The 27,537-nt window shown below is 40.6% G+C and overlaps 1 protein-coding gene and 1 non-coding gene across 2 annotated transcripts; both read left to right on the forward strand.

The window, feature by feature from the left end:
- The first annotated feature begins 1,190 nt into the window (after window positions 1-1,190).
- Window positions 1,191-16,842, forward strand: TOMM20 (translocase of outer mitochondrial membrane 20). Its single transcript, XM_014846562.3, has 5 exons — window positions 1,191-1,525; window positions 6,034-6,080; window positions 8,108-8,189; window positions 13,981-14,123; window positions 15,574-16,842. Exons 1-5 carry the CDS (start codon window positions 1,405-1,407, stop codon window positions 15,616-15,618), a joined length of 438 nt encoding a protein of 145 aa, XP_014702048.1. The 5' UTR covers window positions 1,191-1,404; the 3' UTR covers window positions 15,619-16,842.
- On the forward strand, window positions 1,993-2,127 carry LOC123283630 (small nucleolar RNA SNORA14). The gene has a single exon (XR_006524306.1). It is a non-coding gene; the product is annotated as a small nucleolar RNA SNORA14 (small nucleolar RNA).
- Window positions 16,843-27,537: the final 10,695 nt, after the last annotated feature.

The following is a 27,537-nucleotide window of genomic DNA, read 5'->3' on the forward strand; positions in this document are numbered from 1 at the left end:
TAGGTTAAGGGCCCAGTCTCCTATAAGACTGCCCTCACTTCAGACATCAGTCACAAATTTGGGGGGTCTCCAGGTCACTCTTTCCTGACTAGCTAGCTACTAATCTGTGGGTTTCCACTACCCCCTCAGGTTCAGTAATTCACTATAAGGACTCAGAACTCAGGAAAGTGCTACACTTAGGATTACAGTTTTACAGCAAAAGGATACAAATCAAAACCAGTCAAAGGGAAAGATAGAAAGGGAGAGGTCTGGGGGAATCCCAAAGCTTCTGTTGCCTTCTCACTATGGAGTCACACCACCTCACCCTCCTAGCACGTGGCACATTGATGTGTACCTACGAGTATTGCCATCCTGGGAAACACCTGCTTCTGTGCCGAGTTTTTATTTGGATTTCATTATGAACTCAATCTCCAGCCACCCCGCTCCCCTCCCCAGAGGTAGGGCTGGTACGACATGGATCAAAGTCCCCACCCTGTAACCACACAGTTGGTCTTTCTGGCCTGCCAACCCCATTATGAGCCATCTCCCTAGCATAAACTGTCATGGCCCACCATGAGTTTCTATCACTCAAGGGGATAAGAGGATCCCTCCCAAGACTGGGGACAGAGGGCCAGCCAAATTCTTTACTACACGACGTGTACTTCTCTTACCATGCCTCTCATCAATTTCTAGTTATTTAATGTCTGCTTTCTGCCCAAGGTTGTGTCCTTTTAAATTTAAACTACATATATGTTTTCGGTGGCTATAAAACAACTCACGTTTTCTATTTTTTCCTTCAATTTCTTTTACCACCTATATTTTTCCAGGAACTGCTCCATTTAATTTTCTTCCGCTCCTCATGAGACTATATTGCAACATTCTTTTGAAGTTGAATCACCAAATTATGGAGCTTGTTGCACAATGGATTGTGACTGACCTTGAAAATCAAATTCAGTTAAATTCAAATAAGAGTCACAGGTTGCCTGAATTATACAAAAATAAAATGAAGCATTTGACGTCAGCAACCTTCCATCTTTGTCTGACACCCACAAGGAAGTCAGCTACAAACTCTTCTGAATCTGTGCACGCCGGCCACACAGCCCCCTCGTTACATCACGCTCAGCGGCTTTTAAGGAAACGCGTGATCACTCGCAAAAACCTCACACCGACGCGGACCCCCGCGCCGGGGAGCCTTTGCCCGGTGCGCAGGCGCAGAAGCGGTGCGGGCGTCTCCGCTCAGGCACTGCCGAGGACGTCCCCGGGGGCCTCGGACGTCTAGGGCCGGAAGTGACGCGTGTTCGGCCTTTCCGCGTCCTCCGCGGCGGGCGTGAGGTCTGAGTGGGGCCGTCAGCTCTGAGGGTTCGCGGCCAACGTGCTTGTTCCCGGACCCCGGCGCCGCCGACCCGGCTCCTCGGTGGAGAGAAGATGGTGGGCCGGAACAGCGCCATCGCCGCCGGTGTGTGCGGGGCCCTTTTCATCGGGTACTGCATTTACTTCGACCGCAAGAGACGGAGTGACCCCAACTTCAAGAACAGGCTGCGAGAACGTGAGTGGGCCCCCTCGGCCCCGGGCTGCCCCCTCCGCCGCTGCCCCGCCGCGCCGCCCTGCTCAGCTCTGCTCAACCCTGCTCTGCGTGCCCTCCCCGCCGGCGAGCCGGGGGCGTCGGGGCCGCGCGCGGGCGGCCGCGTGGTGTTGCCCGGCCCGGCGGCCGCCAGCAGACCGACCGGAAAAAGGCGATGGCGCTGGCCGCGCGCTCCCGGGGCGGCTCCTGGCTCCTGTGCCTGCACGATTCCCTCCATTTTGGAGGGATGGCTTTTCCCATTTTGTTTTGCCCAAACGCCTTTCCCAGATGAATGGGCTCTCGTTTGTATTATAATGTAGGGTACGTGTGGGCCGGGGTTTTTTTTCGCCATTCACCTTTTGAACCTCTGTTCTTAACTCGAAAGTCGTGTTTTTTGTATTTTACGGGTTTGTGCTTGAGACTAAATTCACACACCCAACGCGGTATCATTGTCGCATTCTTAAACCCTCTTGGTAGCTTCGCTCTAAACGCTTCCAAGATATGAGTGAATGCTATAGAATTTGCAGGGGAGTCCAAAGGGCTGCGCTCCTCCTGTGGCTCAGTCTTATTTCATACCTGCGACATCTTTTAAGAGAGATCTACAAGAGGAAAGTCGTGTCACCAAATCCATTGTCATCTTTGAGTTTCGGAGGCATACGCGTGTGCAGCAGTGGAAGAGCAAATTTGTTGCACTAAGAAATATTTTTGTAACTTATCTAGGTTGCTCAGTCAAAATAGTTTCTGAAATTAAAATTGATGTGTAAGTTACTAAAGTCTAGAACGTACAAAGAAGTGACTATCCTATTTCATACTGTTTTATTAAGTTATAAGAAGTCATTTCTGGTGTTGCCTAGCCACACGTGGCTGGGGACTAGCGTGTTGAACAGTGCTGATCTTATACCATCTATGATAGGAGCGCTAATTCTAGCTCTCTCACATTTTGGGAGGAAGGGATATGGAGGTAGTTTATTTTGTTTACGGTTAGGTAGACTGATGGCAACAGTGCTGTTTTGGATTCAGATACTGAGTTTCCAGGCCCAAATTAGTCACAGATTAGCAGCATAATCTTGGCCTTTCTGAATCTTAATTTTCTTAGTTTGTGAAATGAGGCGATGCCACCTTCCTCTAGTTGGTTTTGTGAAGATTAAGATGTTTGAAGTGCCCACCACCATTCCTAATGCAGGAAAGGCCCCTCCGTAAATGCTGCCTGTAAATGTAACTACAGGGATGTAGATGATTTCCCTACAGATTTAAAAATAGTTGGGGTGTGTGTGGAGGCAGAGCTCTGAAGAATGGATTAACCCTTTCTTCCTTTGGAAACACTGCAAGCCTATTCTTGAAAACCTTGAGAAAACTATAATTTTTGGTTGAAGAAATCATAAAAGCTATCATCTTAGACAACCTGAGAAATGTGTTATTTTCAAAATTCCTTTTCCATCATTTTAAGTCAATAAATTTTTTTTCTAGCTTTAGTAGTAGCCTAATGGTTTAAATGGTCAGGCTTGAATTAGTATTAGCTGAGTAACCTTGGGCAACCGACTTGAAGTTTTTGTTTCCCTCTTGTAAAGATAAATGTAGAGTTTAGTACAGTCCCTGGCACATGGTAATTGATGGATGCTAAAGATTGTTTATGAATATAATTATTATTTGATATTTTCTTTAGCAAGGAAAACTTTTGCTCAGAGAAATTTTGTATTGGCTGATTTTTTAAGAACTTGAGGGTGTTTTGTATTGGTGGAATGAAATTGATTTCAGTTTAGTTAGTTTTGATTTTTTTCTAGTCTAATTTCTAATAGAATATTTACATCTGCAAAAAAGGCAGAGTTTCTCAGATCAGTCATTTTGGCTTGTTAGTGTTCCTGATAATTTTTTTTAAAGAAAAGAGGCTTAAGTTGTTTGCAATAGGTTTGAGGTTAAATCTGGGATTCTAATTTATTCAGATTTTTGTCTTCCATTAGCAAAAGCAGATTATGAGGACTCTTAGAGTATAATTTTTATCAATCTAAATAATCATTAATAAATGAAAATTAATCTCCAAATTATAGTGCCAACTACAGGTGTGTTTCATTATACAGCACTGTTTAAAATGATTCATCATTTTAAAATATATTAACTAATTTCCTTACTTAAATGAATGCTTTAAGAGTGATTTAGATTTGGGGCTTTTAGTAAGCTCATGTTTTATCTGTATTTTTTAAAGTAGACAAAATCTGTTTTAACTTGTTAGGTTTACACAGTACTTGGGATACTTGCAAATATTGAGTCCAGGCCTGATTTTGCTGATTGAATGTGTACGTTGGTTTTTCAGTCTCTTACCATCTGTACTTTATCACAGAGATACTGTATGATACTCTCTGAAAATAAGTTAATGTAACAAGTTAATTGTCTTATGAAACTGAAGCCAGAAAATAGGGATGGTAATAGTACTTGTCTTCATGTTACTGTGAGGATTAAATAAGCTAATTAATAACACAGAATAGTATCTGGCATGTAGCATCTAAAACATACTGAGTGGTTACCCTTAACATCTAAGTGTTCCTTCTCTTCATGTCCAGTTCCTCTGAAGTCTTCCATGTCTCTTCTAGTCTCTTTTTTTTTTTTAAGGGAGATTGGCCCTGAGCTAATATCTGTTGCCAATCTTGCTTTTTTTTCCTTCTCTCCCCAAAGCCCCAGTACATAGTTGTATGTCCTAGTTCAAGCCATTCTAGTTCTTCTGTGTGGGATGCTGCCACAGCATGGCCTGATGAGCAGTGCTAGGTCCTGGCTCAGGATTGAAACGGGTGGACCCTGGGCCGCCAAAGCGAAGCACGTGAGTTTAACCAGTTGGCCACGCGGCCCGCCCCCTCTTCTAGTCTTAATACTCTCCTTCCAGCACTAGTCTGTACCTTTATGTAGTAATTAGTCTGATATCATTCATCATTTTCTGCCTAAATAGGGCTGAATAAAACCCTTAAACAAATTGAGGGTCGAATATGCTGTGTGTTCTGTTTCCGCGGTGTGAGTTGCTCAGTGACGAACAGCTAGGAAAGGAAGTTTGTTAGAAACGTAGGCAGTCTTCAAATTAATATGTAAGATCTGCTTTAACCTATGTTTTTCTGTTGAAACTGCTAGAATTGTGTTTAAGCCTTAGAGTTTCAGCACTTCGTGTATTTTGGGGGCTAGGGTTGGTAAGAGATGCTGGTGTGGTTAAACTCGGTTTGTAAGGGTAGTGGGGAAGGAAGCTTCCCTGGCAATAGTAGTTAACCTGTCTGCAGCTGGGCGGACCGCTCACTGCCTCTTTAGTCGGCATCAAGACTTGGATCTGTAGAATCCTTGAAGGTTTTCAGAGCACATTTGCGTGTTTTATGCCTTTTGTTTCTTGGAGTAGCCTTATCTTTGGCGAGTTAAGAGATTTATTTGCTGAAAATCACCCAGGTAATAAGTATTAGAGCCTTAGCTTTCTTAGGTATGCCACCTGGTCATTCTCCAGGTCCTTGGTGGTTTTTAGGAACTAGTGAAACTTCCTTCTGTAGGTATTTAGCATAGCATAGCTCCTTAGCTGAGGAGTGGGCATTCAACTCAATACCAAGTGCTTATATGGCATGTTATAAATCAGGCACTATTCAGAAGTTCATTACATACTTTAACTCATTTAATCCCCACAACAACCAATTTTCCAAACATAGAAAATGAGCAGAGGTTACTGTAACTTTCCCAAGGTCACGCTGCTAGTTAGTGGAAGAGCTGGCAGAGAAGCCCAGGTTTCCTCCATGCCAACACCCTTTTACAGGGGTATACAATTAAATAACAGTTTAAAATACTGTGTCTGTTACTGATTTGGTTTTAAGGGTTGACTGATGATTAAGATTTTAAACAACACCACTTACTCCTAAGATTTGTGGTATAGCTGTTTCGTATCAAAAACAAGACAGGTTTTTTCTTCACTAGTCAGCAGTGTTGACAAGAATTGAGCAGTGCTTCCCCCCCTTTTTTGCCAAATGCATAATTACTGTGTTTATTTTTTTAAGAAAACTTTCTCAAATGGTGATTCCCCCCCCACCCCCCCACCCCTCCCACCCCCGTTTAAGAGTGCCAGATAGCTTCCAACATTCAGTAAAGATAGAAGCTGTTACATTTCAGTAATAAAACTCCCTAACAGCAGTGGCTTAACTCTTGCTGTGTTTGATGACCTGTGTAGGTTGGGGGTGGGGGGCTTGCTCTGCTTTTGGTAATTACTCAAGAGACCCAGCTGTTGGAACTGTCTCCATCTTGTAAATTGCTGATCCTGGTGCCCCAGAGGGAAGGAAAAAGCTCCTGTGCAGAGATGTCACATTGCCCATAGCTCATTGACCAGAACTATTCATATGACCCTGACAGACCACAAGGAGACCAGGGAAGAAGAGAGCTGGAATCGGGAAGGTTTTGCAAATAGAATGAATGACTGCCACAGCAGTTAGACTTCTTTTGATTCCCATTTTACTAATGATAAAATGAAAATACTACATTTCTTGCAGGAAGAAAGAAACAAAAGCTTGCCAAGGAGAGAGCTGGACTTTCTAAGGTACTGCGCAATCTGTTTTTTTAAAAGTCTACTTCAAATATGTATTTTGAGAAAGCTAGTTGATATTAGACATTGATTTTTTATATTAAAATATAATTTGTTGTTTTGGGGAATAGTTAACTCAGTTCAACTGCGGATTATCTGGTCCTTCATTAGCTCCCCTTTGTTAGCCATAATAGCAGACAGCTTGTTATATGAGCAATATTTAAGGAACGATAAGATTATAGTCTCCAGAAGACATTTATACCAAAAGATTCAAACTTAGCTGCTTCAAAATGATAAAATAAAACATTTATTAATTTAATTTTCCTTCTTCCAACATCTTTCAAAAGAAGGACATGCTATTTGTTTCAAAAGTTACATAAATTATTCACACCCACTGATCCAGAATCCCACCACCTGGTAAATTTTTACCTTGTTATAATACGTAAATGTAGATATAAATCTTTTTATTCATTTTTTCTTTTCATAGATCCTGTGTTCATGATTATTTTTAATGACTACATAGGTTTATCTGCTTGATAAAAAATGTTCTGAGGCATGTGTAAGTAAATTAAGTAAGTAAATAGAATTCATGTGCATATAGCTTTTCTTTTTCATTGAACTTAGTTCCATTATCTAGGTTTCCAGGACTTGGACTACTGGATCAGTAGTGGTTTTTTTTTTTTTTTAAAGATTTTATTTTTTTTGTTTTTCTCCCCAAAGCCCCCCAGTACATAGTTGTATATTCTTCGTTGTGGGTCCTGCTAGTTGTGGCATGTGGGACGCCCGCCCCAGCGTGGTCCGATGAGCAGCGCCATGTCCGCGCCCAGGATTCGAACCAACGAAACACTGGGCCGCCTGCAGCGGAGCACGCGAACTTAACCACTTGGCCACGGGGCCAGCCCCAGTAGTGGTTCTTTTTAAAGCAAGTCGAAGCAAGGAAAAATTAAATCAGTAAATGTTGTCTTAGTTATTTTGAAGCAGTAGTCAACACAGCTAACTGACTGTGTTGATATTAATGATAATATCATTAATAATGATGATAATGAAGTAAAACTAGGAAGCAACCACTTTGTTCTATTAAGTCCAAACCACCTTTCTGAAATACATAGGTTCATGATGCTTTTAGTAGCCTTTTCTTTCTAAGGATATAGGGAAATAGATATATTATAGACATGTGCATTGGTGTATCAGTTATAATCACATTCTTGCTGTATGCTGGGATAGTCTGTGAATGATGTCTCCACTTTGAGAAATTTAAATTTGTTCACCTATCTTGTTAATAAGAGCGTATATAGTATAATTCAAGAACCAAAAACTTCCATTAATAGAGGGTCTTTTTAATACCAAAGCCCAATAAAATGAGGTATGCTTCTAGTAGGTTTACGTTTTTTAAAAAGATAGGCCATATAGCTGGTAGTATTATATATTACCATAATCATTCAATCTGGTAATATGTAACAAATATAAAACAAAAACACAGAAATGCAAGCTTATTTAAATACAGGTACTTGTGATTGTTTATAATAGCAAAAAATTAGAAGTAGCTCAAATGACTAACAAATAGATCATGATTATGCAATCATATATTCTTCAATGGTATATTCTATTGCCGTTTAAAAATAACTAATCTTTTAGATGCACGTAAAATCTGTACAAAATAATATTGGATCAGAAAAGATTGATTATAGTTATGTAAAAATTTATAATGCGATCAAAAAATAGTGTAAACACTAAAGAGCATCTTTTATGGTTGTGATGTTTGTATTTTTCGTTTTTTACTTTAGGTTTGATTTACGGCTTTCTAAGAACTGTTCAGATACCAATTTGATCAATAAGTATTTTTTTCTTGCATTTATTTGAATGTAGTAGATACCAAACTCTAATACTTGAGATTGTTGTTGAAGAGTAATTTTCTTTTTATATTTTAGAATTAGCTATTCAATTTTTAGTTGGTTTATTTTTAGTGGTATGATTTTCTGTGTATTGGTTATTTCCCCTGTCATAATTTTGGTATCAGTTACTAAATATTCCATTTCAAACAGTTACCTGACCTTAAAGATGCTGAAGCTGTTCAGAAATTCTTCCTTGAAGAAATACAGCTTGGTGAAGAGTTACTAGCCCAAGGTAATAGTCATTAAAAGACTAGGAAACTAGATAGAATTCTTCACACTAATATGAATTTATGGTGGTAAGGGGCTTTTTTGGTGTAGTATGGCTGTTTTTTTAAAAAAAGGTATTCTAAATATTTCAAGACAAGTTTTTAGGCATTTAATAATGTGAGGACTGTTTTATTTAAGACTGGCTCTAGAAATAAATATTTCTTGTGGGTTATCACTCTCCATAATAATAATTTGAATGAGTTTTAGGTTTACTTGATGTATGATGGAGAGAAGATAATAAGTAATCTTTACAAATGAGGTTACTTTGTGTTTGTGTGTGTGTGTGAGAAAGACTGGCCCTGAGCTAACATCTGTGCCGATCTTCCTCTACTTTATATGTGGGACGCTGTCACAGCATGACTTGATGAGTGGTTTGTGGGTCTGTGCCTGGAGTCTGGACCTGCGAACCCTGGGCCACTGAAGCAGAGCATGCGAACTTAACCACTATGCCACCAGGCTGGCCCCTAAATGAAGTTACTTTTAAATAGTTTGGAGAATATAGTCATAGTGCAATATGTAAATAGTAACTGAAGGAATATGATCTAGGAATATCCTCCCTCAACTCCTTCATCTAATCTTGAAGTCTTTTCCAGTACTTAACAGGAAGGATTGGTTAATATAAGTCCCAGAGAAGATTAATTACCTGAGCAGGGTCACACAATGAGTTCTTGGTGGCCTGGTTTCAGAACCAGTCAGTGATCTAAATCTGATCCGGAGTTTAGGCTTTGTGCTTTATGTATTCCATCAATAGGATTAAGAGGTTTTTATAAAAAAAAAAAAACTGTGAAATTAAAATGGTCAAATTTATAAATTTGAGAACTATAATTCATTCAGTAATTTAGAGTCTTAAATGTATTTATAAATTCTTTTGGTGTCAAATTAGCTTTTTATCTCAAAAGTAGCTTTGAAGTAGTTGCTGTCATAAGTAAAAATAGTATCAAGTGTTAAGTTTTTTAATTCTCATTGCAGTATCATAATAGATTTAGAGAGTATTGAACTATGTGATGCAGATCATTTGTGGTTTTTTATTTGTTTATTTTATAAGACGAGATTAAGTGTTTAAAATGGTGGTGACCATCATTACTTTTTATCACGTGTCCCTTTTGCCAACGAATACTTTTTCTTTTTTCTTTTTTTTGAGGAAGTAATTGTCTTTTATTTAGATGGTATAGTAGGCTGATAAATATTTAAATAAAAATAGAAATGCCTTACCAGAAGGTAATTGTGACTTTTTCCTCCGATATAGTAAGGAAAATATGAAGTTTAATCACAGGGCAATAGTAAAGCACTTAAATCCTCCTAAAGATCATTTGAGGGGCTGAGTATAATTACATTACTTTATTATCTGAAAAGGAAAATCTGCATGATATCTTTGTTTTTTAAGGATATAGATTGTAATATTCCAGTTAATGTAAACAAATTCTCACAAGTTTTTCATGCTCATAAAGATATTTATTTGATACTATCAAAATCTTCTAGCCCCCAAAATATAAACAATATTTTAAATAATTTTATTTATAATTTAAGATATTATAATGTACTCCTTATTACTTACATTTGGATTGTCTTGGTGATCCGTGCACTGTGGTCGTCTATCTGACTCAAGCCGTTGGATCCAGGTCGAGGACAGTTACTCAGGGTGGTCAGGGGAGGGGAGGTCAAGGGGGGACAGGGCAGAGTTGTCTTTTTTCCCCAAACTCATGTTCCACACTTCAACCCAAAACACCCAGTGAATTACTTAACAGCTTAGCTGCCAAGCTGTCTTTCTTCTGATAGAAAGTACCAACTCAACCTAAGGTAGAAGACTTAGGTGGATAGAATTAGGAAAAAGTCAACATCAAAGTAAGCCAGGTGAAAGCGTAAGCAATTTGGGCAGTGAACTTCATTGCTTGGCAAAGTCTCCTTCATCCAGGGGTCTTCCAGAAGCATATTCCCTTAACTGAATAAGATCTCATCTCAGGATATGTGAATGGGATCAAGTCTGCAAGTGCAGAGAGGAAATAGTTCCACCTGCAATGAGTTGCTGTAGTTGTTTATTAACTGTTTTCAGTGTATTTAGAAGTATTTGGAGGTGTCTCAGAGGATCTCCTATGTTGTATATATACCATTCCAGTAGCAGCTCTATTTCCATTTAATAATCAGAATTAATGTCCCCAGGCAAACAGTGTAATCCACTCTATTGCTTCTAAATTCAGTGGCGTGAGAATCCAGTGGCCAAGTGGCATCTTAATTTCCGAGTCGATGGGGCCATCTTGTCCCCTGATGAAGTCCAAGCCCATGCAGAAGACATAAGTCTTTTTTTAATATTTTCCATTTTTAATACTTCTTTGTAGAGTTCTGCTTTCTTCAATTTGAATACCTCGATCTTTAAATTTTCTCGAGTGAAAATGTTGCAGCAGGCAATTCCTCTTCATATCCCAGTCTTTAGTCCCTTATTTGGTTAGATTCTTCTTATTCAGGGGTTTGAAAACTTTGTGTTTACTGATTTGTTATAAAGGGTACGGCTCAGGAGCAGCCAGATGGAAGAGATGCATAGGGCAAGGTATGGAGGGTGGGGGAGGGAGTGAGGAGCTTCCTTGGCCTCTCTGGCTGCCCCGCCCTCCTAATATTGATGGGTTCACTAACACAGAAGCTCAAGAAATAATTTCTTGACAAAATTGGAATTTGCTCAGTTTCACCTAGAGAGTTATAAATGGCCTTCATTAAAGTTGCCTGCTAAGAAGGATTAGAAATGAATGAGGAGAACCAATCAAAATGTCCGTAAGTGCAGAACGTGGGATAGATAGCAATCAGGGAAACATTTCAGGTCTCCTTTAGGCCGTACAGTTCAGTTCCCTAAAAGGGAGGGCATTCTGCTCAACTCTGAAGCAGTGCTTGATACCAAGTGGTGACTTTGGTCCTGTACCACTGGGTTTGATCTTCCTCTGCTATGTAATAGATAGATTATATGATGCGTTCGATGCTGTTGATATTAACAAAAGGTACCACTTATGATCTGGCTATCCAGTCAACAAAAGTTGTAGCAACATCTGCTTTTCACAGGAAGGGAGCCCAAGATGACAGGTAGACTGCCATTGACTCTTAATGTATAAATGTATCCTGGATATATAGGATTGTTTAGCATTGTTGGACCCACAGAAAAGATAATTGCCAGTGCTGATTAGGGTTGGAAGAGATTTAAAGCCTTTTGGTGTCTATTCACAAGAAGGAACTGACTGTCAGCGGGTCACTTGATTACTACCCATCGACTGGATCAATGCACAACCCTGGGTTGGATCTCATGATGGACATCATTGTTACATAATTTCATTCCCCATGGAAGTAATTGACTGGGCGGGTCAAGATGGTGGCTGCCCATATCCAGGTGACAGTGGCTAACACGATCAGGAGGGTATCTAGGACCAATGTATGGACAGGATAATTGCAGTCCCTGAAGTGGCAGTGGAGGTTCAGCCATTCCTCCCCTGAGCTCAAAGAGATTAAGAAAGCGCTTGGAAAGCCATACCCATACACTGGTGTCATCAGACACCTCATGGTATTCACACTTTTACCCAGAGGGTTTCCCGACTTCCACAGTGGCCAGTTGGTGAAACAAGAAACACACCATCATATGTTGGATTCAAGACCCTGGAAGGAACACCAGGAGTGACAGTCACCTTACCCATCTTTCTCATCAGTTGGCAAGGTCAAGCACGTGAAGTGTGGTGGTGGAGATGTTCCCCAAGGCACACTTAGTGCCCTCAAGCTTGGGGTCGTGTAGGGTATAACAGCTGAACCAATCTATAGGAAAATAAAGTACATGTGTAGGGATGGTCTGAATACGTTTTTCTGAAGTCATGAGTTGCTTTCGTAAAGGCTCAGACCAAGTTTTTTTGTAGAATCCTTGATTTTCTTTATAGTATTCCATTCTGTAAAGAAAAGTTGAATATGGAGGAGGTTCAATAATACAGGCAAGGGATCTGAAGTTAAGGAGCCCTAGGCTTAATAACTTGAAGCAAATTCTTAATTTCTCTAAGCCTCCATTTCTTCAGATAGCAAATGAAGATACTGCTACTACCTAAGAAGATTGTTGTGAAAATGATGTGAACCTGTTCATATAAGACACCAAGAACAGTGCCCCTGGCACCTAGTAAATGTTAGTAGTTCTTAATATTAAGGCAGTGAAGATAACTCTGGGTGATACTATAATGATGGATATATGTCATTGATTTGTCCAAACACATAGAATGTACAACACCAAGAGTGAGCCCTAATGTAAGTTATGGACTTTGATTATGGTGGGTCACTGTAGTTCAGTAGCTGTAACAAAGTACCACTCTGGTGAGGGTTGTTGATAACAGGGCGGGGTGGTGGGGAGAGGCTATGCATGTGTGGAGGCAGGGGACATGTGGGAAATCTCTGTGCTTTACCCTTAGTTTTGCTGTGAATTTGAAACTGCTCTAAAAAAATAAAGTCTTAATAAAAAAATTTTCCAATGGAGTTGTTTTTCAATAAGGTACATTAAAAGGATTTCCTGCATAGAAAACTCCTATACACAAGAACACTTAATTTGAAACCTTTTGTCTGTGTGTGTCTGTGTGGAAGGTTGGCCCTGAGCTGACATCTGTTACCACTCTTCCTCTATTTTGTATGTGGGATGCTGCCACGGAGTGGCATGACAAGAGGTGCCAGGTCCCTTCCTGCGATCTGAACCTTCAAACTCTGGGCCGCCGAAGTAGAGCATGCGAACTTAGCCCTACACTATCAGGCTGGCCCCTGAAACCGTATTGAATAGCACAAAGTTATTTGCTCAGAGAATTTGGGGCAGTTCTTTGGAGTTTGATTTAATACAGAATTAACTGAGGACCGAGACCACATGGCAGGCACTTATTATTCAGTTAAGCGAACCTTCAAAAATAGACCTTATGGAAATTTTTTTTTTCTTTCAAAAGAGTAATGCATCTATTGTAGGATAAATAAAAAGAAAATAAATCCTGCCACTCAGGGATAATCACTGTTTTATCTGCTTCTTCCTACCACTTCATTATTATGGCGGTTTTTCCTGCTAGCATTACTTTAAAAATAATTTTTTTTCTACTTGCATGTGGTAACATTCAGATGGTATAAGGGCTTAGTTTACAATGAAATTGGGCCTGCTTTTTACTTCGGTCCCCAATCTTCCCGTTCTCTCTTATAGAAAAGTATTGTTCCATTGTTAGTCATTTCTTATGTAATCTTTCAGAAATATTCCAAATATTGTAACTAATAACCTACTTGGACATTTCTGCACCTTAATTGCCCCTTTTTTGTATGTGTATTGGAGATACTTGCATATCAGTACATATATTCTGATTTCTTTTTTTTTTTTTTTTAAAGATTTTATTTTTTTCCTTTTTCTCCCCAAAGCCCCCCGGTACATAGTTGTGTATTCTTCGTTGTGGGTTCTTCTAGTTGTGGCATGTGGGACGCTGCCTCAGCGTGGTCTGATGAGCAGTGCCATGTCCGCGCCCAGGATTCGAACTAACGAAACACTGGGCCGCCTGCAGCGGAGCGCGCGAATTTAACCACTCGGCCACGGGGCCAGCCCCCTGATTTCATTTTTTAATGGCTTCATAATATTCCGCTATGTGGATGAACTCTAGATTATTTCCAAGTTTTTACTTGCACGATGTTTTTGGTCTATATCACCTGGAGATACAGTGAAGACTTTAGAGTTGAATTTTTGACAGAGGCAAAGGCGTTTCACGTTTCATGTTATTTTTCTGTAAATCTTCCAGCTGAATATGAGAAGGGTGTCGATCATCTAACAAACGCAATTGCCGTGTGTGGTCAGCCCCAGCAGTTACTGCAGGTGTTACAGCAGACGCTTCCACCGCCGGTGTTCCAGATGCTTCTGACTAAGCTCCCAACCATTAGCCAGGTAAGAAGTTGAAATATGAAATAGAAGTGAGTAGAACCTGAGAATGAATTTAGGGACATTGGCATTTAAAAGTGAGCCCAGTGAACGTGATGAAATCGGGAGACTCCTCCGTGTGATGAAGATGGCGCTGGAGAGAGCAGTGCTTGGAATTTTCTTCCATAGGAGAAAAACATTCAGCTGAGTGGGCATAAGGTCTAGGGATCGAGCCCTAGAGGTGGTCAGGAAGTGTGTCTCTCAGTGTTTAACTCTCAGGCCTTTGTAGTCAAATCCCATGATTCAGGCCACTCTGGCTAATTTCTAAAACTAGCTTTCTCCCTACTCTTGTGAGACCGTGCGTTCAGTTAGGTGGCCTGGTGGGGGGTACAGGAGCCAAGACGGCATAGCCTGGAACTTGGATCATGAAGGACTGTGGCTTCCCTCTGACCGCACTTGTCTGAAGGTCCTGGTGCCTCTGCTGCTGCCAGGTGGGCTTGGCTCTTGGAACTCTTTGACTACATCCCCAAATGCAAAATGCCATTGTCTAAAAGATTATACATAACTTGAGTTAAGTAAAATGTGTTCTGTTAATTTTTAATCCTTCCCAGGGAGCCCAGATGAATCTACTTTTTGGAATAATAGCATGTCTGCTACATGTGTTAATTTCCACAGTTGCTGTGCTTAAAAATTAGTAAAATGATTGACTGGTTAACTGATCTTTACTCACCTAAATTGGAAAGGGACTGGAAAGAAAATTAAGGTCCCAAAGATTTAAGGGAAACAGTTGAAAAACTAAGCTGTTGATATTAATCCTTTTATTTAGACTAATGTGGTTCCCAGTCTGTCTATATCAGAATCCTCTGTTGAATGTTATCTGCTCTTTGAAAGGCAACATAGCATAGTGCTTTTGCAAAACTGACCTGAGGGTGATGTCTTCTGAAATATGGGGGAATTTAGGATGAAGCCTGAATTTCTCTCTGTAAAAATGGCCTCCTTGACTCAGTTAACTTGTTTCATGTTATCTGGAAATGTTATCAGAATGGCTAATTTTGACTGTGTTCCTTCTTTGTATAATGACTGAGCGTTTCCAAGCCAAAAGGGGAAGTATTTGGAGCATAGAATGATCAGTAAAGCACTCATCAGTATTCTTAGTTTACGTGGGAGTGAAAAAAGATTTTCAGTTCTTTCTGGTTTCAGTTTTGTAACTGACTAACTTGTATCACAGTATGATGTTATGCCTCCTTTATTAACTTGAATTCTGGAATGGGACTGATGCCATTCATACTGTGCGATTATCGCATAGTGTGATCATTATTTTCTTAGACGATGATAATGTATAAAGTGTTAAATGTTGAAATCTCAGAATGGGTAAATTTGAACAAGGTTTGATTGATTACAAAGAGCATTTTATGTTGAATTTAGAATCCTGATTAAATGCTTATGATACTTATAAGAATTAATTTCTCTTTTTCAGAGAATTGTAAGTGCTCAGAGCTTGGCTGAAGATGATGTGGAATGAGAAACGGCAACGTGATAATCCCAATTAAAAATATTTTTAAAATCTTAACTCGGAAGATGAACAGCTCTAGGGGAATAAGGGCAAATATGCTTGTTATGGACTGTCCTACACTGACATCTACCAAAGTTAATTTTTACTTTGTGTAGATCCATTTGTGTGTTTTATTTATTTTTCCAAGTGGAAAGTGTGTTTTGATAGAGAGCTTTTCATTTTATAAATACACTATGAGTTACCGAAATATCATGGATTTTCTTTATTCCTAAAATGTGCAGTTAAAATATACATGTAACATCACTTATATTAATAATACCCAGTGCTCAGTTTTCAAAGATAGGGAAAAAAGTATAGGAGAAAACTGAAGAATGCACATTTTTTAAGCTAGTATATTTTGCTATACATCAGAAAATAGAATGAAAACTTGATTTTGTTTATCAAAACTGAGCATTAAAACTTCGAGAGATCATTTCTTTCCTTTTAATCTCCTAAATATCCCAGATGTGCTGCTGTGCTGTATTAACAGCTTCACTCCCGCCCTGTGTATCGGTCTTGAAATGTTTTTTTTAAATCAGTGGACTTAATGTGTTGTGGGTATTTATCTCCTTGTATTTTAGATACATGTAGTTGCAAATAGCACCAGGAGTTAAGTCTGCACACCACTATTCCAGCTGTATGAGCTTCCCCAGTTAGTGTCTGCCCACTTTGCTCATTTGTAAAATGAAGGAATTGGCCTGCTAACTCAGAGCAGTGTTCCTTTCAGCTTCTGGTTTTTTTCTCTTCAACATCTTCGAGTCCACCTTCCCCTGAGGTGTATATTTGTTTGGGCAACCAGGCCTTGCATTTTTTTCTACTCTGAATTTTGCATGCTTGCCTGACTTAGTATTTCTGAATTGATTTTTTTTTTTTTTAAGGAATAACGTGTTGATTTTCACTGAAATCATATGGTTCTGTCACTACTCTTGTAAATTAATCTGAAACTTAACCTTTGAGGTAACTGGGATGATATGCTTGTAAAAATGTTCTCCTTTGCTTTTATCTTCTGTGTACCTCTTTAATCTTCCTTCAATCTGATTCATTTATCTTGTTATAATGAGAATAAGGTGTAACCTTGTGGCTGAGGGACTTGCAAAGAATGGAGGTAATGTGGAGCTCTTATTCTCAAAATAGTGACATATCTGCAGTCACAGATTCAATATCAGACTTGAGAATAAAGATTCTTGGTATTTAGTCTCGTCTGTTGAACTGAGCAGCATTTCTCATTGTACAGGTTCCCTTTATTCTGTCTAAAAATCTGTGGAGAGATCTCAAAGACTTTTCCTGTGTACTAGACTTTTTATTTTGTTTTACTTACAGAGTTTTTTTTAACCTTAACCTCAGGTTTTTGTGGTGATTGTGGTATAGTGGGAAAAGTTTGGAATATGGTTCTAAGTTCTGCCTCTGGATAGTCACACGGCCTTGGGCAAGTCATATTACATCTCTGAACTTAACCTCCAGTATTCTCATGTATAAAATTAGAACGTCAGACTAGGCGATCACATTTAAGGACTCTTTGTCAGGTATCTTCCAGGTTTGTGGTCCTGAACCCTTACACAGTGTGCTTGTTTTTTTTTATTTTACACTCAGGGTGCTTTTGGGGAGTGGGGGCTGTGGAACGGTGACCACTACAAACATGCTCGTTAGTCACTTCTACTAAGGACCCCAAATCCAAAGCACTGTGGTGGTGATTGGTAAGTGATTGACCACACAGCCAGGAAACAATCTTCTATCCTGTACCCGCCCACACATAGGGAGTTTTCAGAGCAGGGGCAGTCAGGAAAGAGAAGAGTGAATACAGAGTCGGAGGGAATATAGGAGAAGAGCATGGGGCAGCTGGCTTGCAAGAGAGGAATGGGCCCAGAAAAATGAAGGACTGGTAGGGGAGTGAGGGGTCATTTCAGATTTTGGGAGGGTGTGAAGATTCTGTATGCCCTTGAGAATTAGAGGGCTGTTCAGGCTGGATATGACTTGACTTTCTGAAAAAAAATGTTTTGATCTACTGTTTGTTGAAAAGGCAATGATATCTTCACTTTAGAGCTGAGTATGCCAAGTACATTTTCTTATTTAAATGACAGCATTGGGGCTTTAAAATTAGGTAACACCTTTGAAAGCTAGCTGTCTTATGAAAAATCAAACAAAAAACTCCAGCATTTTAGGGGCCGGTCCCATGGCTGAGAGGTTAAAATTCTGCATGCTCCACTTCAGCAGCCCAGGTTCACAGGTTTGGATCCCAGGTGTGGACCTACTCCACTCATCAGCCATGCTGTGGAGGCGTCCCACATACAAAATAGAGGAAGATTGGCACACATAGGAGCTCATGCCTAATCTTCCTCAAGCAAAAAAAAAGAAAACCAAACTGGCAACAGATGTTAGCTCAGGGCAAATCTTCCTCCTAAGAAAAAACAAAAAAACAGCCTTTACCCCACCAGACGTGTAATTGCTGAACAAACCCTGTTTCCTATCTGAAGTTTTGCACGGTGACGGAACCAGGCAGTTGTGATGCTGGCCAAATGGTGCTCAGCCCAAGATATAAGTAGATTGATAATGTGAGTGTGCCCCTGTGATAATATTGCACACTTGTATAGAACCTTTGGAAATGGAAATATGTATTAGTGCCTGTTGGCATGCTTCATTGAGCAAAGGCCTGTCTGGATCCACAATTTGTACTTAAAGCATTTAACATGCAGGCTTACCTGGCAGTATCAATGCTGTTCTATTAACTAGAACTTAGGTTCACGTTTAGCTTACATAAAGCGTGTAAAGCATAGTACAGTGTGCGTAGTAGGCAGTCAGTAAATGATTCCTCTTAGTCCTTGGTGAGTTTGCTGTTTTTACCATCTTCCTGCCTGCCTTTCTGACCTTGAATCAACCTGTGGACCAGAGTGTGTTAATGAAATGTTACTGGAGAAAAGATGTTGAGAAAATTGCTAGACCTTGCAGGTATCATACAAAATTTTCTTTCTTGTAATATAAAAAGTGCAGTTTTATTATTGCTTGTGCCTCAACTGTTTAAGTGAATATTAAAGGGCTTGGAGAAAATTGTGACTTGGTGTACATTTGCAGAAGTGAATTCTGTTGAATTTGATGCCTCAAAATAGTGCTCCCTGACTTTCTAGGTTAACATCCCTTTGAGAATGTTGAGAGCTGTGCAGCTTCTGTGCAGGAAAATGCACATTTGCCTTTGACTTCTCGGGCTTCACGGATCCCGGGTTAAGAACCCTCACTTTAATGTCAGCCCGTGAGGAGTCTGCATAGTAATGGTTTTCCAACTTTAGCATGTATTAGAGTCACCTGGAAGGCTTGTTAAGGCAGATTGCTGGATCCCACACATTGCTGGGCAGTGGGTCTGGGCCAGGAGCACGTATCAATCAGCAGTTCTAACGCATTCCCAAGTTTTGATGATGCTGCTGGTCTGGGGTCATGCTATGAAAGTGACACACATTGATGCTCGGTGATGTGGAAAGCGTGAATAGGAACTCCTTTATTAGTTTATACCTGCTGTTTAAGGCCACAGGTGAAACACTGCAGCACTCTAAACATGAGATGTGTGATTAAAAAGCCAGCTAGCAAAAAAAAAAAAGGGGGGCCGGTCCAGTTGTGCAGCGGATAAATTCCCACGTTCTGCTTCTTGAAGGCTTGGGGTTCGCCGATTTGGATCCCGGGTGTGGACGTGGCACCACTTGGCAAGCCGTACTGTGCTGGGTGTCCCACATACAAAGTAGAGGAAGATGGGCACGAATGTTAGCTCAGGGCCAGACTTCCTCAGCAAAAAGAGGAGGACTGGCAGTAGTTAGCTCAGGGCTAATCTTCCTCAAAAAAAAATAAAAGTAAAAAGCCAGCTAGCTAGAAATAATGATTATTTGAGAACACCCAATACTTTATTGATAATCATCTGAAGCATGAAGACCATCACTTAATCAGACTTTATGTTCAATCCATTTAAATGTATTTTAGGAAATTTTTTTCAGACCCATCAACTATACAGGTCCCTTAAGCAGAAATTACATTCCCTAAGCATTTTAATTGTGAGTTTTTAGAGATTTTATTTTTCCTTTCTCTCCCAAAGCCCCCCGGTACATAGTTGTGTATTTTTAGTTGTGGGTCCTTCTAGTTGTGACATGTGGGATGCCATCTCAGCATGGCCTGATGAGCGGTGCCATGTCCGCTCCCAGGATCTGAACCAGCGAAATCCTGGGCCGCTGAAGCAGAGGGCGAGAAGTTAACCGCTCGGCCACGGGGCCGGCCCCTGATTGTGAGTTTTTAAATCGTTGCTCCACCTTTGTGTCTTTGGGTGAATCAAATGGATTTTTTCCCTTTTTAGATACAGGGTTTCTAGAACATTATGTAATTATGTATATATAATTTTTTTCTTCATTTTTTAAAGGCTACAAGTGTGTTCTGGAAACAATCCAGGAGGCATGTGGAGGTACTAAATCCTTGTTTAATTTCCATTAATATTGGTAAGGGAGTCGAATACTTCAGACATAATACTGGCAAAGAAGCTAGGGGTCGGGGGTGGAGGGAGAGAAATGGGGACGAGAGGCTGTGGTTAAGCTGGGCTTGATCTGAAAAAGGTGATGGGACCTGGCGTGCAGCACAGGGTCTCCATGTGTCGTATGCCAGCGTGTGATCTGCATTTTCAGGGAGAACAACTGGATCCCACTGGAACTTCACTGAGATCTAAAATCCATGTAGCTCAGCCTTTTCTTTGTTACATCAGGAAATGGACTGAACTGAGGTGGCCTTTCAGGTTGTCCCGTGGTAGAGGAGGCATCTTTCTAAAACCAGAACCTGTCAGTTTATGCAGAGTAACACACAAGACTAGGCCCAGAGAGATTGAACATGTTTATTGAGTGACCTCTGGACAGTGTTCACAGCAGACTTGTAATGCCTCACCAGCTCACCATTTGAAGAGGACAACTTTGAGGTAAGTATAGAAGCAAATAGAGAAACCCAACTTGAATTAGCTTAAGAAATAGTGGCATTTGTTAGCTCCTCAGGCAGATTAGATCTAGCCTTTAAGATTAGGACAAAGATCTCCAAACCAGGACAGCTCCCTCCTCCTCTGCTGCTCACTGTGCTTGCTTCATTTTCACAAGCAGACCTAAGGAGGAAGCTGGAGCTCTGGGCACGGGCAGCTCCAAGCCCACATGAGTGGTGATGGTTAGTCTTCTTGGGCTCTATAATGTATTAACTCATTGACTCCTTACAATCCTATAAATTAATCTTTCCACTTTGACAGCTTAGGAAACCTGCCAATGTTGCATGGTAAATGGAAGATTCAGGATTTTTTCTCCAGCTTTGTTGAGGTATGACTTACAAATAAAAACCGTATATATTTAAGATGTACAATATGTTGTACAGTGTGGTGTTTGATGTAAGTATACATTGTGAAATGATTACCACAATCAAGCTAATTAACACTCATCACCTCACCTTAGTTACCTTAGGTCTTTATTTTGCTGAGGAAGATTCACCCTGAGCTAACATCTATGCCAGTAGAGGAGGCTCTATTTTTTTTGTATGTGGGACACCACCACAGCATGGCTGGTGAGTGGAGCAGGTCTGTGCCCAGGATCTGAACTGGCAAACCTGGGCCGCTGAAGCAGACCGCGTGGAACCTTAACCACTCGGCCACAGGGCCAGGCCCTATAGTTAACTTTTTCTGTATGTGTGGTGAGAATACTTAAGTTCTACTCCACAGATTTTAAGTATGCAATGTGTTATTAACAACTATAGTCCCATGCTATACATTAGATCTCCAAGACTTGATTCATCTTGTAATGGAAAGTTTCTACCTTTTAAAAGATTTTATTTTTCCTTTTTCTCCCCAAAGCCCCCTGGTACATAGTTGTGTATTTTCAGTTGTGGGTCCTTCCAGTTGTGGCATGTGGGACGCTGCCTCAGCATGGCTTGATGAGCAGTGCCATGTCCGTGCCCAGGATTCAAACTGGCAAAACCCTGGGCTGCCAAAGCAGAGTGCGCAAACTTAACCACTAGGCCACAGGGCCAGCCAAGTTTCTACCTTTTGACCAACACTTCCCAAACCCCCAGCCCCTAGTAACTGCCATTTTACTCTCTGTTTCTATGAGTTTGAGTTTTTTAGATTCCACATATGACGGAGATCATGCAGTATTTGTCTTTCCGTGTCTGACTTTTTTCACTTAGGATAATGCCCTCCAGGTTCATCCATGTTGTCAGAAATGGCAGAATTACCCTTTGTAAGGGTGAATATTCCATTGTGAATATATACCACTTTTTATTTATCCACTCATCCATTGACAGACACTTAGTTTCTTTCCATGTCTTGGCTATTGTGAATAATGCAATGAACATGAGATCACAGGTATCTCTCTGAGATAGTGATTTTCTTTGGATATATGCCCAGAAGTGCAATTGCTGGATCATATGGTAGATCTGTTTTTTATTTTTGAGGAATCTCCATACTGTTTACCATAATGGCTGTACCAGTTTACATTACATTCCCACCAACAGTGCACAAGGGTTCCCTTTTCTCCACATCCTCACCAACACGTTTTCTTTCTTTCTCTTTCTCTCTCTTTCTCTCTTTCTCTCTCTCTCTGTCAAGATTTGCATTGAACTAACATCCATTGCCAATTTTCCTCTGTTTTGTATGTGGGTTGCTGCCACAGCATGGCCACCAACAAGTGGTGTAGGTCTCCTCCCAGGAACTGAACCTGGGCTGCTGAAGTGGATCGTGCCGAACTCAACCACTAGGCAACCAGGGCTGGCCCCAACACTTGTTATTTCTTGTCTTTTGAATAATAGGCATTCTAACGGGTGTGAAGTGATACCTCATTGTGGTTTTGATTTGCATTTCTCTGATGATTAGTGATGGTAAGCACTTTTTCATATACTCGTTGCCCATTTGTATGTCTTTGGGAAAATGTCTGTTCAGATCCTTTGCCCATTTTTAAATTGAGTTATTTATTTTTGCCATAGAGTTGTACAAGTTCCTTCTATTTTTTGGATTTTAAACCCTTATATGATTTGCCAATATTTTCTCCCATTCCATTGGTTCCCTTTTCATTTTGTTGATTATTTCTTTTGCTGTGCAGAAACTTTTTAGTTTGATGTAGTCCCTTTTATTTTTGCTTTTGCTTGTGCTTTTGGTGTCATATTTAAAAAATCATTGGAAAGACCAGTGTCAAGGAACTTTTCTCCTTTGTTTTCTTCTAGGAGTTCTATGGTTTCAGGTCTTAAGTTTAAGTCTTTAATCCATTTTGAGTTGATTTTTGTGTATGGTGTAAGATACAGCAGTTTCATTTTTTTCCATGTGGATATCCAGTTTCCCCCGCACCATTTACTGAATAGACTATCCTTTCCCCATTGTGGATTCTTCACACCTTTGTTGAGGGTTAGTTGACTGTAAGATTCAGGATTTGAATTAGGAAGGGTAACTTGCATTGTACTTGGCTGCCTGTTTGACAGATAGGATAAAGGAGTTGGGAGGACTGTTTTTTCTTGTTTTTTTTTTTTTTTAAGAATAGGAGTACTTTTCACCAAAGGTGAGAGACCTAATGAGCAAACAAAACAAAATGGCTGCTGTATAGTTCATGTTGCACATCGAATGGACGCTTATTTCTTGTGAGAGTACCAAGCCTGAGGAGTGAAAGCACAAGACATCTTCCAAATCTTATCTTACATCTTTTTTAAAAATGAGAGGTTTTCTTTTTGTGTTCCTGCTTTATTATATTTTTGCTATGTCAAACACAAAACTCTCTTTGCTCCCTCTCAAGCTACTGAAATAAAGTTAATGCTTTGGGAGGTTATGCTGTGACTTCTGAGCTCCTGTAACAGACTGGACCAGATAAGCAGGACCAGTGTTGGGAAGGCTGGGGGGAGAGCAGATGAACTCAGAGGGCTGGAGTTAACTTGGGCTAGAGGCAGGGACCTTTCCTAGAACTCGCTCGTCTCTTAGACTCTGTATTATCTGGAAATTCTGCCTAGTTTCTCCTTCTTCCTGGGTGATGTTGTCATCTCTGGCTTCAGTGGCACCCATACCTGATGACCCTCTCCTGAGTCGGGGTGAGTACAGATCACTGCTTGCTCAGCATCATATGGATGTCCACAGGCACCCTCAAATGGCATCTGCAGAATTGACTTCCTGCCCCTCAACCTGCGCCTCCTGAGCCGTCCTCTACCAGACTGTTAATCTACTCACCACGTTCCATCAATGACCAAACCTTGCTCCTCTTATTCTTACTATGTCTCTAATCTATTTCACTTCTCTCTGGCCTCACTGCCACTCTTTTAGGTCATTTATCTATAGTTACTGCACATTCTCCTCTGCTCTGATCCACTCCGCTGCCTGAGGAATTGTTCTGAAACATCATGTCCCTCCTTTGCGTGGTATCCACGGCCCTTGTAATCTGACCTGGTGAACTCTCCAGCCTCATTCCTCAAATGTTGCCCTCCCCTGCCAAACACACAGAAGCTAACACACGAGTCTGGTCATACTGAGCTCACTTCCCCATAAGTGCCTTCCTTTCCAGCTATTATCCTGTTACCTCAGGGCCTTTGCACATGATATGCCCTATGCTATAGGCCACGCACCATACTAATCACCTAGGATCTCTGGATAGGCGAAATAGTTCATGCTTTTACGGATTTTACCATCAGGTTGGGAGATCAATAGTGAAGCCTTCCCAGGGTCAGGCGCCCCTTGTTAGAGATTCTGTACAACCCCGGGATCTTGTTACTCTGGCACTCAGCAAGATCTGTAATTTCTTGATAACTTCTCCCTCTTTCCCACTAGACTGCTCCTGAGGACATATACCTTACTGATCATTGGAGTCCCCAGCATAAAGCATAGTTAAATGCTTAGTAAATACATAGCAGATGAATGCAAATCCAAACGGGCAGAGTAGGCTGGGAATTTTTCAGAATGAAATTAATATAAAAGATTCTTTGAGATTATACATGCAGGATGAGTGGAAGGAAGAAAGTATGTGATTGTGAAGAGTGATAAGATCTGTTTTAAAAGCTCCATATTAAGTCACGATTATTAGAAATACACTAAATGTGAGAATAGAAGGGAACATATCTATTTGGTATTCCTCATATTTCTTGACAGCCTCCTAGTTTAACGAAATGAAAAAAATTTTAAAAACAAACCTGGCAGCCACTGAAGTGGCATTTATAAGATTTAAGAAACAACAGCAACTTAGAGTCATCCTAAACTCTTCATCCTTTTCTTGAAAGCTTGTCAAATCTGAGAGTGAATTATGTATCCATATCATTTAAGGCCGCTAATCTGTGGATCAGCCTACACTCTGCTTTTCTCAGTCCCTTTGAAAGCACAAGATTGTTTTGTTCTTATTTTTTGCCTTTCCCTTGAGCAAGATGAGCTTCATACGGCAGTCCAGGGTTGCACCTTAAACGGAACAGAAAAGACTTGGAATGTAATCCCCTTTCACAGATGACTCATTTTTAAATTTGCTTTTATATTCAGAAAAGGATGCTAGCTAAAATGCCCATGCCCTTACTAAATGTTTGATGGTGAAAGACAAGACTTTCAGATTTTCTTCAACTTCCTAGGTATTATATTAGACATTCAGCAAGCTCAATTTAAATAATATAATTATAATAGAAGAGTGACTGTAGTCTCAATAATAGGTATTGTGGGTTGAATCCTGGCTCTGTCATGTACTGACTGTCTGACTTTGGGTAATTAATTACTTGGGTACTTCTCTACTTAGAAATACTTTCTGAGCCTTGAGTCCTCATCAGTAAAATGAAAAAAAAGTGAAATGATGTAACCATTTGTTTCTATGCTTTCTTCTCTGTTAGACCGTGAATTTCTTGACACAAGAGCTACATTTTTCTTTGGGCCCTGAGTATCTACTCTGGCATATCAATAGGCAGATAGTAAATATTTGTTGCACTCAGGATGGGCAGTCTTGTTAATTTGACCTGAATTAAAATGTTCTATTGGGGCCGGCCCCATGGCTGAGTGGTTAAGTTCATGCGCTCTGCTTCGGCAGCCCAGGGTTTCGCCAGTTTGGATCCTGGGCGCAGACATGGTACCGCTCATCAGGCCATGCTGAGGCGGTGTCCCACATGCCACAACTAGAAGGACCCGCAACTAAAAATACACAACTATGTACCGGGGATTTTGGGAGAAAAAAGAAACATAAAATCTTTTTAAAAAAAATGTTCTAGTACCTGACAAAATTAGAGATGACTTTCTTTTCTGGGCTAGGCCTTCCACTGATTCTTTTAATTAAAAAGAAACAGAAGTTTCGGGATGGAATGAGAAGTCATCTGAAAGATTTTCACGACCCTTTTATTTTTTATGAATGGCAATACCAAGCAACATTCAGATATTTCTGTTAATGCTTTCAGCTCTCTGCTAAATTTGAGACTCCTTCCTAAACACTCTTAGACTCAAAGATTCCTTCATTTTGAGAGTAGACCTACGTAGTCATCAGGCACACACCCAACTTTCATGTGAGCAGAAGTGGAAAGGGAGGTGTTCTGACAATTTTCTTGGTGGAGAAATTGTTGGCCCATAGTCCTCTGCTTTCATTTGGGCCTGTGAGGGGCTATGTTTCTCTCTAGTCTCCAGTAGAAACACAAAATGGCCAGCCAGCATGCTTTCTAAGTAAAGAGGGACTTTCAATAGGAAATCTGTAGAATTTACATGTTCGTTCTTTTTTACATGTTCTTTCTTTTCCCACATGTAACTTCTTTTCTGCAAAAGGGCGTACAGATCTTGCTGTACTTGCTTAAGAAAATAGACAGTACTAATTCCACTTGTTTCCTACAAAAAAGGAAAAATCATTCCACGTGGAGCCCCTAGGTGATGGAGTAATGTCAGGATGCACGGGGAAGTGGGGGAAGTGGGGAGGGTGGACCACAAAGTCAGCCCAGCAGCAGAAACTCACTCAGTTCCACTGACCGCTCGTCTGGGATGCACTGTAGGGCCCCAGCCACCCAGACAGCACAGCTTCCTTCAGGATATGCTAGTGGCCTGTCCTCTCTGCATCTTACATTCCTCATGCCTCCCGAGAGAGTTTCTGGAGTGTCCCTATATCGGACAGTCAAACACAAAGACACCTCAGAGGCTGGTGACCTCTTGGGTCACCTCATCCACAGCGGCCCTGGGCTTGGTCAGATCACTGCCGCTTGGGCTTGCAGGGCTGTCTTTCACTCAGCGCGTCTGCGCAAGCCAGTCCTTTGATGCCGAGACACCTGCCGGAAGCTGCTCTCCCAGGGAGTTCTCTGCTGGGAGGACACTCAGAACTCACGGACTCCTCAGGGCTGACAGCGTCCTCAGCTCCCATCCCTTTAAGAGATAGTTAGAATATTCTGGATTCCTAAGATTTTGCTTCAGAGAAATAATAGCTGAAAGTAAATGGTATCTTCTGTTAGATTTCGAGCCTAATCTTAGTTTTTTGATGTTGACTTTAAGAATCATCAGTAATTGTGTTCCCTTATTTTAGCTTATCTTATGCTCTCTTTAAATACTGTGTTGTAACATAAAAAATATGTATATATAAACCTTCATGTGTGTAATGTTTTTACAGCTCTAGGTATTTTCTAGTTGAATTCTCAAAGTTATGAGGAAGGTAGGATATTAACAGGACAGTGAAGCATGGAACTGTGAAGTGACTTGTTCTGAGTCACCAAATTAGTGATTAAAATGGGTTCAGGCTCATCTTCCTGGTTTGTACCCGAGCCATCCTACCAGAGGTCATACCACATCACAATGCTTTAAGAACAATAAGTTGATAAATATCTTCTTAACAGGATGCGTGTTTAAAAATTTTGGTGATTTCCTCCAGTAGGAGATAAGCTCTAGGACAGTAATGCTTTTTATTTATTTATTTATTTTTACTATTTTTGTTCATTGCTGTATAC

Source organism: Equus asinus, chromosome 2, assembly GCF_041296235.1.
Source record: "Equus asinus isolate D_3611 breed Donkey chromosome 2, EquAss-T2T_v2, whole genome shotgun sequence".
In the NCBI taxonomy this organism is placed as follows: domain Eukaryota; kingdom Metazoa; phylum Chordata; class Mammalia; order Perissodactyla; family Equidae; genus Equus; species Equus asinus.